This window comes from Hermetia illucens, chromosome 1, assembly GCF_905115235.1.
Source record: "Hermetia illucens chromosome 1, iHerIll2.2.curated.20191125, whole genome shotgun sequence".
Lineage (NCBI taxonomy): Eukaryota > Metazoa > Arthropoda > Insecta > Diptera > Stratiomyidae > Hermetia > Hermetia illucens.
This window is the reverse complement of record NC_051849.1, coordinates 10,929,013-10,941,244: the sequence shown is the minus strand read 5'-3', so window position 1 is coordinate 10,941,244 and position 12,232 is coordinate 10,929,013. Positions and strand designations below refer to the sequence as shown.

The 12,232-nt window shown below is 48.7% G+C and overlaps 1 protein-coding gene across 1 annotated transcript; it reads right to left on the bottom strand.

The window, feature by feature from the left end:
- Positions 1-6,455: 6,455 nt before the first annotated feature.
- LOC119656771 lies at positions 6,456-11,828 on the bottom strand. Its single transcript, XM_038063355.1, has 2 exons — positions 11,668-11,828; positions 6,456-8,190 (listed from the first exon to the last, which is right to left on the bottom strand). The coding sequence occupies exons 1-2, from the start codon at positions 11,715-11,717 to the stop codon at positions 7,041-7,043; spliced, it is 1,200 nt and encodes a 399-aa protein (XP_037919283.1). The 5' UTR covers positions 11,718-11,828; the 3' UTR covers positions 6,456-7,040.
- Between the last annotated feature and the right edge of the window lie 404 nt (positions 11,829-12,232).

Genomic DNA, 12,232 nt, shown 5'->3' with positions numbered 1-12,232 from the left:
CAGCTTACAAAAACTGTTCCGCTCGAAACGTCTCACCATAGGGTCAAAGCTCTTACTGTACAAGACAATGATCTTGCCAGTCCTCATGTATTCCTCGGGACCTTGGGTTCTTAGCAAGAAGAATTGCCAACTCTTGGCCGCGTTCGAGAGAAGAATCCTCCGAAGAATTTTCGGCCCCCTACATGAGGATGGGCGATTCCGTAGCCTACGCAATGACGAAATCTATGAGAAATACCATGACCGTCCGGTTGTGGATAAAATCCGTCTCAATAGGTTACGGTGGGCGGGTCACTTAATCCGTATGGATGAGGATGATCCCACCCGGAAAGTCTATAAGGGTAATATCTATGATTGAAAAAGAAGACGAGGCAGACCCTGCCTAAGATGGAGCGATGGCGTAGGTTAAGACGCCAGACAGCTTTTGGGGGTATCGAATTGGTAGACCTCCGCGCAAAACCGGGATGTCTGGAGTTCCTTATTAAGGCAAGCCTAGACCGGGTACCGGTTGTTGCGTCGTTGATGATGATGATCCTACCTACTTAAATTATAAAGGGGCGCTGGTGGTAGTGGCCGGTGTGTTACGTCAACATTATTTTCCTGGCCGCTTTCGAGGTTTGAATATTGAATGAATATTTAATATGCACTCGTTGGCGGTCTGGTCTGGTTATACTTCAGGTTAAAGTTGCATAATTCGGCAAGTCCTCACACGAGCTCCTCGTGGTGGCCGCTGGAAACCATCTTCGGGCGGGCCGGGCCGGGCTGGGAGTAAGTTCGACCAACTGACGAGGATCTGCTTATCTGCTGGTAATGTCTTAGGGGCAAGTAGATCTGGCGGGGGGATGGGCCCAAGCAACAGCCCGGAGATCATCCTCCCTGCACCGGAGAAGGTGCTAATAGGACCCCAAGCCAAGGTGGAACAGCAAACGCCGTGGGCTGCATGGCCAATGGGGAGCTTGGTCTTTAGTATAAGAACTCTGAATACCTTGGGCACCTTCAGTTTCAAATAAGACCCTGGTAGCCGAGCCAGCCAGGGTGGACATTCTTCCCGGACTACTCGTGGGACCAAGACATAGACTCAATACTCAAAAACCGAAAGTAAAAAACTACGATAGAAAAAGAGGGGGTGATGCCAGGCGCATCATCGGAGGACGAGCTGCTGGCCTCCAGTTAGGATACAGTAGCCATCGAGAGCAGCACACTCGGTGCCAGCCGTGGCACTGCTGTGCTGAAACCAACCGCAGGAACCTCCCGGAGCGAGGCGGCAGACGGACTAGTGGCTTCCCGCCTGGAATCCACTGCCGTCATGCTAGGTGTAGCGAGTACCAGGCATAGTACTTTTAACCCGAAACCCTCAGCGTCAGGGGATCCCTCGAAAGTGAAAACGGACAAGAATGTCGGTCGCCGGAAACCGGCTAAGAAGCGAAGGTCCACTGATGTCCTGCTCAAGAGCCAGTATCAGAAGGCCATACATATTCTCAGCAAGTTTACTAAGAATAAGGAGGCCGGTACTGTACAATAGCAAACGCCTGGCTGACGAGCAGAAGGCGAAGCCCATCGCTCTGAAACCCAATCGATCTCAAGACGAGGTCGAGCAAGATAAGAAGCGGAGCAGAGTGGGCCAGAGCGCAGACGCTAAGTAACATCCGAAGGAAATTGCGCAGCAACCATCAGCTGCCGGGCCACGAACTGCGAAACTCTTCAGCGACGTGCTCAGGAGCCACTTACGTGTGGTACTGGTGGATGGTAATTCTGCTAGCGGCAAACTAGCCCCGGAGGTGTGGACCAGTGCTGAGGCCAAGCTGTCGGGCATGGCCTATGAGCATCTCCTGGACACCGAAAGCAAACCCGCGGGACTCATCCCTTACTTTGATTCCTCTCAGCTGGTCCGTGGGTTCCACGTAATAGTTTCCATGGACCAGTTCTCTAAAGACTTTTTCGGTTCGTGTGTTGCTAAGATCAGCGACGCCTGGGAGGGCGTAAAACTCAAGATCATCCCTTAGGACGAGATTCACAGGAGACCGGTCGTTCGCATTTTGCTGCCGAAGATCCGCATGGATAAGCTCGTCCAATTCCTGCGCCTTCATAACCGCCGGATTCCCATGGACGACTGGGTTGTTATCAAGGAGGAGGCACCTCAGACAAACAGCCAGCCTGTACTACTCCACATAAACGAGGAATGCCTGGAGCCACTGAAAAAGCCCGACTATAAAGTTTGGTTCGGAGTCAGGAATGCAAAGGTAGAAGTGTTCCGCTCTGCAAAACCGGACGAGGACCTAGACCCAATCGACGCCGCCAACGAGCTGTTGGAGGAGATGACGATCGACGGTCCGACGGGGACTGACGAACCCCCCCATGCAAGTAGATCATACTGAGGGTAACGCAGATAAATTTGCAGCACTCGAAGTGCGCCTCGGCTAATCTGCTTGTCTTCCCTCTCTACAGGAGACCTTGGTCGGAGGCGACCGAACCATCAAAGGGCTCTAATATTTTAATTTATTCCACAGCATAGGAGACGCTGATCAGGATAGACCTAGAGCATGTATTCTTGCGAGGAGGAGTCTGAGTTGTGGTCAAGCTGGAGCAGGTGGGGGCAGAGAACGTGTATATTTCCTCAGCTTACTTGGCTCATGACCGATCAGCTCCGCCAAAAGAACTACAACATGTGACGTACACCATAGAAACAAAGAAAGCCAACTTGCTGATAGGCTGCGACGCTAATGCAGGGGTAGCTCCGAAATCAACGAAAGAGGTGAGTCATTCCTTGATTTTATTATTACTTCAAATCTATCGGTGTGTAACAGGGGCAGTACACCAACCTTCCATTTCCCCTGCTCGGAGAACTGTGACGATTGGGAGGAGGTCCTTGATATAACCCTATTAACCGACAATGGGATTCTTAGGGTGGAGGACTGGAGTGTCTGACCAGGGATACTTCTCGGATCACAGTTGGATAATTCTCAGTCTAGATTTCACCACAGAGGTCTCCAAACCCTTCAGAGACCCCAGGAGGATCGACTGGAGAAAGTTTGGTCAGATAATTAAGAACAAAATCTCCGGTGCGCAAATTGGAAAGATTGGCACGACAGACGAACTGGAGTCAAAGGTCGGGGCTCTGAAAAATGCATTCGATACCGCCTTTAAAATCTCGTGCCCCACTAAGTACAGCAAAAAGGCACTGCCACCGTGATCGAATGAAGATCTCTCTAGCCTCAGGAAACTGACCAGAGAAATCTTCAACATCTGCTACAGGCAAAAATACTGGCAACTATACAAGGACTGCCTGAAGAAGTACAAGTCGGCCATCAGGACCGCCAAGGGGCGGTCTTGGCTCGACTATTGTAAGAACATCGAAAGCACCAGTGAATCCGCGAGACTCAGCAGGATTCTGTCCAAGGAACATAAGAATCCATCCTTTCTTAAAAAGTCGGAAGACTCCTGGACGGAATCTTCTAGCGAAACCCTGGAGCTGCTGGTTCAAACACACTTTCCCTCCAGCGTGGAGGACTGTGAGTGAGAACCTTGCTTGGAGGGTTTGAGGCAACCCCAGCTGTGTGAGACTATCAAATCGATAATTACCGAGGATAGGATCGACTGGGCTATAAACAGCTTCTCCGCAAATAGATCTCCAGGCCCAGATGGCATAATGCCAGTCATGCTACAGAAGCAGCAGGAAAGGGTTGTGCCGTGGCTTGTTGAGATTTACCGGAGCTGCATCACTTTAGGATACGTACCGCAGGCCTGGCGGCGCGCAGGAGTGGTTTTCATACCGAAAGCGGGCAGGCGCGGCCATAAGTCCGCGAAGGACTTTCGTCCAATCAGCCTAACCTCTTTCGTGCTGAAGACCCTAGAACGCGTCCTGGACATTCACGTAAGGACGATTATAGAGAGAACGCTTTTCTCTAAGTCCCAGCATGCCTACCTCAAAGGAAAATCCACAGAAACCGCCCTCCACGAGGTAATTGGCACGGTTGAGCAGTCGCTGCAGTACAAGTAGTATACCCTCGCTGCCTTCTTGGATATAGAAGGAGCTTTCAACAAAGTCAGTACCAACACAATCAAGGAAGCCTTGACCGGTATTGGATTCGAGGGGTATCTCACGCATCCATGTTGAGTACCAGGATAATCCAGTTCGATCTGGGAGGCAACCACTTGACCAGAGCTGTGAGCAGAGACACGCCCCAGGGTGGTGCCATCTCACTGGTGCTCTGGTTAATAGTAATGGACAAAATTTTACGTACATTGGACAGCAGCGGGGTGAAGGTGGTGGCGTACGCCGACTAGTTAGTGATATTAGTATCAGGGATGTTTCTGTCCATTATGAGCGACATCATGGAAGGACCGTTGCGAAAGGTGTGCCTGTGGGTCGCAAGATGCGGACTCAGCATAAGGCCAACCAAAACGCAACTGATGCTATTCACCACCAAGCCAAGGATACCTGAATTCCATCTAACACGGCTGAATGAACAAAGATTGGTTCTTTCCTCTAATGTAAAGTATCTGGGTGTAATCCTGGATCCTAAGCTAAATTGGAGGTTGAACATAGAACTGAGGGTTAAGAAGGCCTGTATAGCCTTCTATGCCTGTAAGAGAACCTTTGCAAAGAAATGGGGTCTCCGGCCGAGGATGGTTCTCTGGATGTACACCACTGTGGTGCGTCCGATCCTGACGTACGGCTCTATTGCATGGTCGCAGGCTTCGAAGAAGAAATACAATAGAACGAGGTTTAATATGATTCAAAAAACCGTATGTGCAGGTGCTACGAGGGCTCTGCAGTCCTGCCCGACAGATGTTCTCAATGTACTCCTGCATCTCCTCCCCCTAGACCTCCACATCAAATATGTTGCAGCGTGCAGTGCCGTCAGACTACGTGAGTCCGGATGCTGGGCAGCAAAGCCCTACGGCCACAGCAACATCCTAGATGAAATACCTCGAGAAATCGGGGCATCCCCCACGGACTATGTCACACGCAAGCTGAACTTCACGAGAAACTTTGCTGCACTTTCCAACCAGGGCAAAGTGGAAGACCGGCTGCGTGTTGCAAGACTATGACACGGTATTATTTACGGACGGATTAAAGATGGCCTATGGAGTCGGCGCGGGGGTTTTCTCGAATACACACGGTGTATCCAAGTCGTATGGTCTCCCAGGTTTTGCCAGTGTATTTCAGGCGGAAGTACTGGCGATATTGGAAGTCTGTCGATGGCTGGAACGTGATTCGAGCCCCAAGCGTAACATAGCCATTCTGATTGACAGCCAAGCGGCCATCAAGGCCTTATACTCAACGACGACATCTTCCCGGCTGGTGGGGCAGTACAGAGACGTGCTCAACCATCTGGGCGGCACGCTCAAGGTCATTCTCCGGATTGGCCAGGCAAGGCTCTGCTCTTGGCAATCCCTCGGCGAATACAGTCGGTGTTCCGCTGGCGGCTGTCGGGGGCCGAGTCTACTCGCACTACCTAGCAGCCGCCGGCCTGAGATGGCGAAGGCTTACAAGCTGTGCCAAGTCAAGGAGAATGCGGTCCGCTTATAGCATAGCCTGATCACGAGAGCTCCTGTGCCAGACGCGTGCAAATGCATTCAAGATTACGACGGTCTGCACGGGGCACTGGCCCATAGGGGACCATGCCGCCAGGCTCGGTATACCCTACAACTCGCATTGCCGAAGGTGCGGAGAAGGAAGGGAAACCCTCATGCACTTTCTCTGCGATTGCCCGGCTTTGGCTAGAGTCAAGCTACGGACGCTGGGTAAACCATTCTTTGGGGACCTCACGAGAGATTTCTGGCTGCAGGGTAGGAGAGCTGCTTTCTTTCATGAATGCTACGGGCTGGCTTTGAAGATCCGACCCAGCTAGCCTCTGTTTCTCTGCTCTCATAACAGCAGTACCGGTCTTAGGAGTTTGTGGCATCAAAACGGCGCACCAAAGCGCTAATTGGGCTCCTCGGAACGGCCACTGATACCTACCTACCGTACCCACTTGCTGGATCTCACAGACGGATCAGCGCTCCCTCGGGGCAACGCGGTCTACTAACACCGGTTCAATACACATTACCCGACCAGGGTCTCGAAGGGGCTGCCACCTTGGTAGAGTCAGGCTCACATCGACGTTGACAGAGAGCGGGACCCCCAGCGTGTCCTGAGGTGTACCGGTCGTTCGCGGTTCGCTCTTCACTGAGGTTTTCTCAAGGCTGCTGGTGCACTGTCAGCTAGGAGGGCCAGAACTACTTACTCGGGCACCTCGGGCGGGTCACTCTTCATATCGTGAACGACTTGTTAAAGGTCGCTAACGACCCCTGAGGGACGAAGGGGTTTAAGGAAACCATATACAGCCCCAACGAACCGCTGGCAGTACATTTCTCCTCTACTGTAAAATTAAGTAGCAACAGACAATATACTGCAAAACCTTCCAATTTGCTGAAACTCAGACGTTCTAATAAAAAAAAATGAAAGCAGAAAGTAATTAAAACTTTACAGATAATTTCATTCCATAAAATCAAGACATTAACAATCAATATTGGTTAGTAAAGCTTATAAGTTCTACTCATGCTTGCCAGCATGTAGCGTGTTCAGCACGTAGCGTGATCAGTGCATAGCGTATCAGGCAAAAAAGTATTCTGTCATTCATATTTACAAGCAGTCAGCGTAGCGTATCCGCACAGAGACTGCACAGCACATGTCAGAATTTTCAGAGAAAATATTTCTGCTGTGCAGATTACACTATCTGCTGTAAACGTTTAGTGTCTGTAAGTATGAACACATTTCCTCGACATGTTTAGATCAATGTTTTTTCGTGCGCCTGGTGAATGTTTGTGGCGGTCAAGTAATTCGAATAATAACGTTCAGTTTTCAGATTGAAAATGGACAACGAAGCAAGCATTGATTTAATTGATTTAATTGATTTTTGGGTTACTCTTTTTATACGACGACTATACTCGTACGAATACTTTTGTCTGAATGCTTTTGTCTATAATATGTCTGATACGCTACGTGCCGTGTACGTTGTGTGCTGGTAAGTATGAATATTGCTCAATATGTATCAATTTTATTCCATTCTGCAAATCAACTTCATCTGATTGATGAGGCTCTGTAGAGTCTGCTGCGCCGACCGATCGGTGCGATTTTGCATGTTGGTCAACGGAGGGAGACGACCACTGACCTGCTTGATATGAAGCAAGTTTCCTTGGGCGCTTATCCGGCGAATGTTTGCTTGGACGTCTCGTTGTTGTGGTCTTATCACGAGACCACCTTCAGCGTACTTCGTGCAAAGTATTTTCAGAGTTTCTCCACACTCCTTGCTAAGCAATTCAAGGTATGATACCCGGCTCGAGTACTTATTCGCGGCTGCATTTAACGATTGTTCCAACGCCGTGTTATATTTCCCACAAGCTATAATCTTTTTTCTCGCCATGTTACCTCGGTTCTCAACGCACTTCTTCAGATCATCCAACGTTTCTGTCAGATCCGTCCTAGCCATGTCTAATAATGGAATGAGCAGAGCAACATCGCCGACTACCACATCGACAGGTGCAGGAGGGGGCGGCGGCGGTGGTAGTGGTTTATTTGGGTCATCTGGTACCGCGTGTTGATCGTCAGGTGGATAAGGAACTACTGGTGCTGGTAGATTTGGTGGTGTCTTGTCCGGCGACCAGACCCAATCATTCTCCTGCACATGCCAATCCGGAGTTATCCCGTCTTTTATGCTATATTGTTCTATGCCTCTCACCATAAAGAAATGCTGCAGATGCGTTCGATACAACCAGCCAAAATCACTTCCAATATATGTCCTGCCGATATGTCTCACATATGGATGGTAATGCGGCGTTGTCTGCCGGTAAGTCTTTTCAAATCTTTTAGCGTTCCACTGTTCATCGGTTTCAAGCTCTTTTGCTTTCAATCTATTGAGAGTGATCGTAGGTCCCCTGGCTCCACCATTATACCACTCGCATCTATTCATAGCGTTAAAAACAACATCAATACGATAACATTTATCTAAATCAAACGACCACCAGGTTTTGTCGTGGTCAGAGCTGGCTAGATGGCGTCTTCGGTGACCTCTCCCTATTCCTTTATCATTGTCTTCCGCGCTGCCTTGGTCCTGTACATACATCCTATCGTTATAGCCGCCTTTCCAGCGACTAGCCCCGGTTGATTTTTTACACCACCACTTCTCGCCGTATCTTTTTAAGTCATTTCTGAAAAGAGAAACAATATCATCAGTGCGGCTTGACCTACAGATAAGCGTTAGTCAAACAGCTAAAGTCTAATGTGTCTTAAGGCAACCCTGTCGGCCGAGTCACCACTAAGGAGAACCTCAAAGTGATGACACCGGCAAACGCTATATTCACATTGAATTGCAAGTCATGATGCAGTAGGCGAATGCTACAAGACCTTGGGCGATCAGATCTGAATGTGCACGGCGACTAATCTGAAGTGGCTTCAGCCTCACCACAGGGAACCGAGATAACCCTCCGAGTTCATTTGTCTCAGGAGAATTCATTGGGGTTGTGGTTATTGTCAACATCGCGGACTGAGTTACTTCTGGTCTCAAGTACTCCTGAAATCAGTGGTCAGAATCCCGACCCTGTGTTCCATATCGATCGGCGAGTTGACAATAGAGTCAAAACCAGAACCAGCAGTGATGGTGATCGCGGTAATGATCCCCCCTTGCCAAGGAGAGTAAAGCAATCTACAGGTGGAAGGGCGAAAACTTAAGAGAGGTGGTGGTCCAACTCTCTTGGCAAAAGGAGCTAAGAAGCAGATGGACAGCGTGGCTCAACCGGACGTACGGTGAGATTGATTACATCCTTACCCAACAACACTAACTTTTTCACCAAATGTCTAAAGTCACGACAGGAAATACATACTTTTTATTTACACTGACTTTGCTAAACCCTTCGACACTGTAAATTACAAGATAATTCTGGCCAAACTCACCTCTCTCAGCGTTCCCACATCACTTGTATCATGACTTGCCTCTTACCTTTCGAATCGATCCTGTCGCGTTTCTTGTCATGGTTGCAAAAACCGTTCCTTCACGCCCTCCTCTGTCGTCCCGCAGCCGCCCCCTATTCCGACTACCTTAAGTTGTTTTCCGCTTTCATTCCATCCATTCCTTACCATATCAGAAGTCCACTCAAGTCCTCAGAATCACCTTCGGCAATCAGCTCCACTTCCACATTCATTGCCTCGAACTCGCCAATCAAGTAACAAAATTGTCACGATTTACACTTCGCTCCTCCTCTGATTTTGAGTCCATCCAACCCCCCTAACTCTTTTCAACTCCCTCGTGAGAAGCACCCTCGAATATTGCACGTGATCTGGCGACCCTCTCTCGTAACTGCGATTGTCTTGTCCTTGAAAACGTGGAACGTAAATTCACCAGTTCCCTCTGCCTCCTTCCCACAACAGCGTAGAACCTAACTGGATTTATGCACATTTTCTAAACTTTCCTTCCCTCCGAAATAACGTCGACGAAGGAAGGAAATCAGGGAAGCTCCCGGAAGGCTAATAAATACAGATGTGCCCAGTCGGAAAACCAAACAGAGGAGCAGTGTCAGAATCCGGACGAATCGACGTTTGCCCTACTCGGAGGTAAAATAGTGGAGTTGTCTGAATTTATAAAGGACAAACACAATGTGCACTAGGCCATCAAAATCATGGTCCGTATCATTCGTGTACTGTATAATAGTGCCAAGGAGGAGAAAAATTCCTCGAAGAAATCAAACGTCACCCAGGCAACACAAGTGACATCCCGTCGAAATCCAAAGGGCGGTAAGATTGAAAGGAGGAGTAGTGGGGGCGCGAACGATTCTTTCGGACCCTCACAGGACGCGAAAAGGCCTCTCGTCGGCAAAGGGGAAGGTAAACAAAGTTACCAAAATCGTGGAAACTGCGGCGCCGGCTCCAATCAACCCAAGGGAGGTAAACCCCCAAAAAGAAACCAAATCGGTCAAAAACTTGTTTTGCCACCCAGGACACCCATCATCATACCCGATTTGCCTCATCGACACGGTAGGAAAGATGCTCGAAAGGGTCATCTACAATAGACTGCTCCCTATCATTGAATATAAGGATGGAGTATTGACTAAAACGGGTGTCCCTAGTTATTTAACTAAGCTCCTCGGCAGTTACCTTTCGAAGAGGACACTTTGTTACGACACGGATGAGGGATCCAAGCAGTACACCGTCATCGCAGGAGTACCACAGGGCTCAGTGTTGGGTCTTCTTCTGTGGAACGTCATGTACAATGGGGTCCTTGTCCTTCCCGTGCCAAAGGAGGCAACGATAATCGGTTTTGCAGAGGATCTAGCTGTGGTCGTCGTCGCGAAACAACCCGAAGACGTTGAAGTGTACGCTAACGAAATTATTAGCGCCATAAAAGCGTGGCTGGAGATGGTTCAGCTTGACCTTGCGGAACAAAAGACGGAGGCGGTCTTGATTACCAACCGTCGGAAGAGGAATACGGTTAATATTCGTGTTGGTGGTCACATCATCGCTTCGAACCCGGTTATCAAATACCGAGGGATGATGATTGACGCTAAAATCAATTTCAAGGGATACCAGAACTATGCTTGTGAGAAAGCGGCAAATACCAGCTTATGATTAGCGCGGGTGATGCCGAACATCAGAGACCCAAGATACAGTCGCAGATTACTTGTGGCCGAAGTGGCTCGCTCCACACTATTATGCGCGGCACCAGTTTGGGAGGAAGCATTAGCGTGCGAGAGTAATCGGTGGAGGGTAAATATGACTTACCGCTTAGTGGCGCTAAGGGTGCGCAGCGCCTTCAGAACAATATCAGGCGAAGCAGCGTGTGTTATTGCGGGAATGATCCCGATAGACATTCTGGCAAGTGAGACCCGCTGCCTGTACAACCAAGGAAAATGAATCCTCCTGAAAAGGATGCAGAATACCGAAAGGCGGCAAGACGAGAGTTTCTGGAGAAGTGGTAGCAATGGTGGAATGACTCGCAGAGGGGTCGCTGGACCAATAATTTGATCCAGCGACGACACAGCGATATTAACTACCATCCGACGCAATTCCTGTCAGAACATGGTGATTACAAGCAGTATCTGCACCAATTCAGGCTGGATGATACTCCCTTTTGTCCTGAATGTGGTTGCATACCTGAGGACCCGAAGCATGTTATGTCCGACTGTCCCACGATTTTTCGCAGAGAAGAGGGTTCGGGAATATTCCCTGAAAACCAACCTAAGCCCGCAGAACATCGTCGTGGAAATGTTGGAGTCGGAGGAAAACTGATTCACGGTGAACTCCGCAATCAAAAGAATACAGGAGGAACTTGAAAAGGCGGAGCACGCAAGGAAGATGCGAAGAACGGAAGAGTTGTTCGTTTAAAGCGCAGTCCACCTCGCGAAGTAATGCTTCGCGGCGGTTTCACGGGGAGGGAAGAGGGAGAAAGTGGGCGTGCCTTTAGTGGGTGAGAACTAAAAGTTCGGAGTGAAGAAAGTCCTTGTCCAACGGCACAGGATTTGAAGACTTCCGGATCTGCAATAGATTCCTAGTAGAGCAAACACTTGTAGGGCATGACTGAATAAACCCGAGGCGCTCCGACTGCAAAGACTTCCCAGTAGCTTCAACTAAAGCCAACCCAACCCCGATTGGCAATGCATCTGTTCTAACAACTGCTTCACGAAGTATATACTTACCCATCTGGGATTTTGTAAGAAGCGTACGTACACAACATAGCCCCAACCATTGTGCTGGGTTGTACTTTCTAAAAATACACAAATAAAACTAGAGAAGAAACTTTTCGCTAAAATTTGCCTATCAATATGCAGACTTCACTGTCATTGATTTTTTGTTTTAGTCAAAAGGAAAAGTAATTTAGGTAAATTGATTTAATAATCAATTCTAAAATAGATAAACGCAAAGTAAAAGTTGTCAAAGTTTTAGGTAAGGTGACTACTCTGGCAAATCTTTGCATGTTGCCTCGAACATTTTCTAATTTGAATTAAAGATTGGGACTTTTCAAAATTATAATTTCCGAGATGTCACAATCTCGGCAGATACCGGATTTTACCTAATACTAGCACTAAGTGCCAAGCATTTAAGCTCGGACGATCCCACCTAAAAAGAAGAAGAGATCCGCGCATGGTTGTTGTCAGCCAACAGAGCCTATGTCAGCTTACAAAAATTGTTCCGCTCGAAACGTCTCACCATAGGATCAAAGCTCTTACTGTACAAGACAATGATCTTGCCAGTCCTCATGAA

Excerpts from the sequence above, each read along its gene's own strand:
- LOC119656771 (XM_038063355.1), bottom strand. The coding sequence starts at position 11,717 with ATGGTTGGGGCTATGTTGTGTACGTACGCTTCTTACAAAATCCCAGAT. Across the intron at positions 8,191-11,667 it reads TCTTACAAAATCCCAGATGG|AAATGACTTAAAAAGATACG; the intron begins GTAAGTATATAC and ends TTCTCTTTTCAG.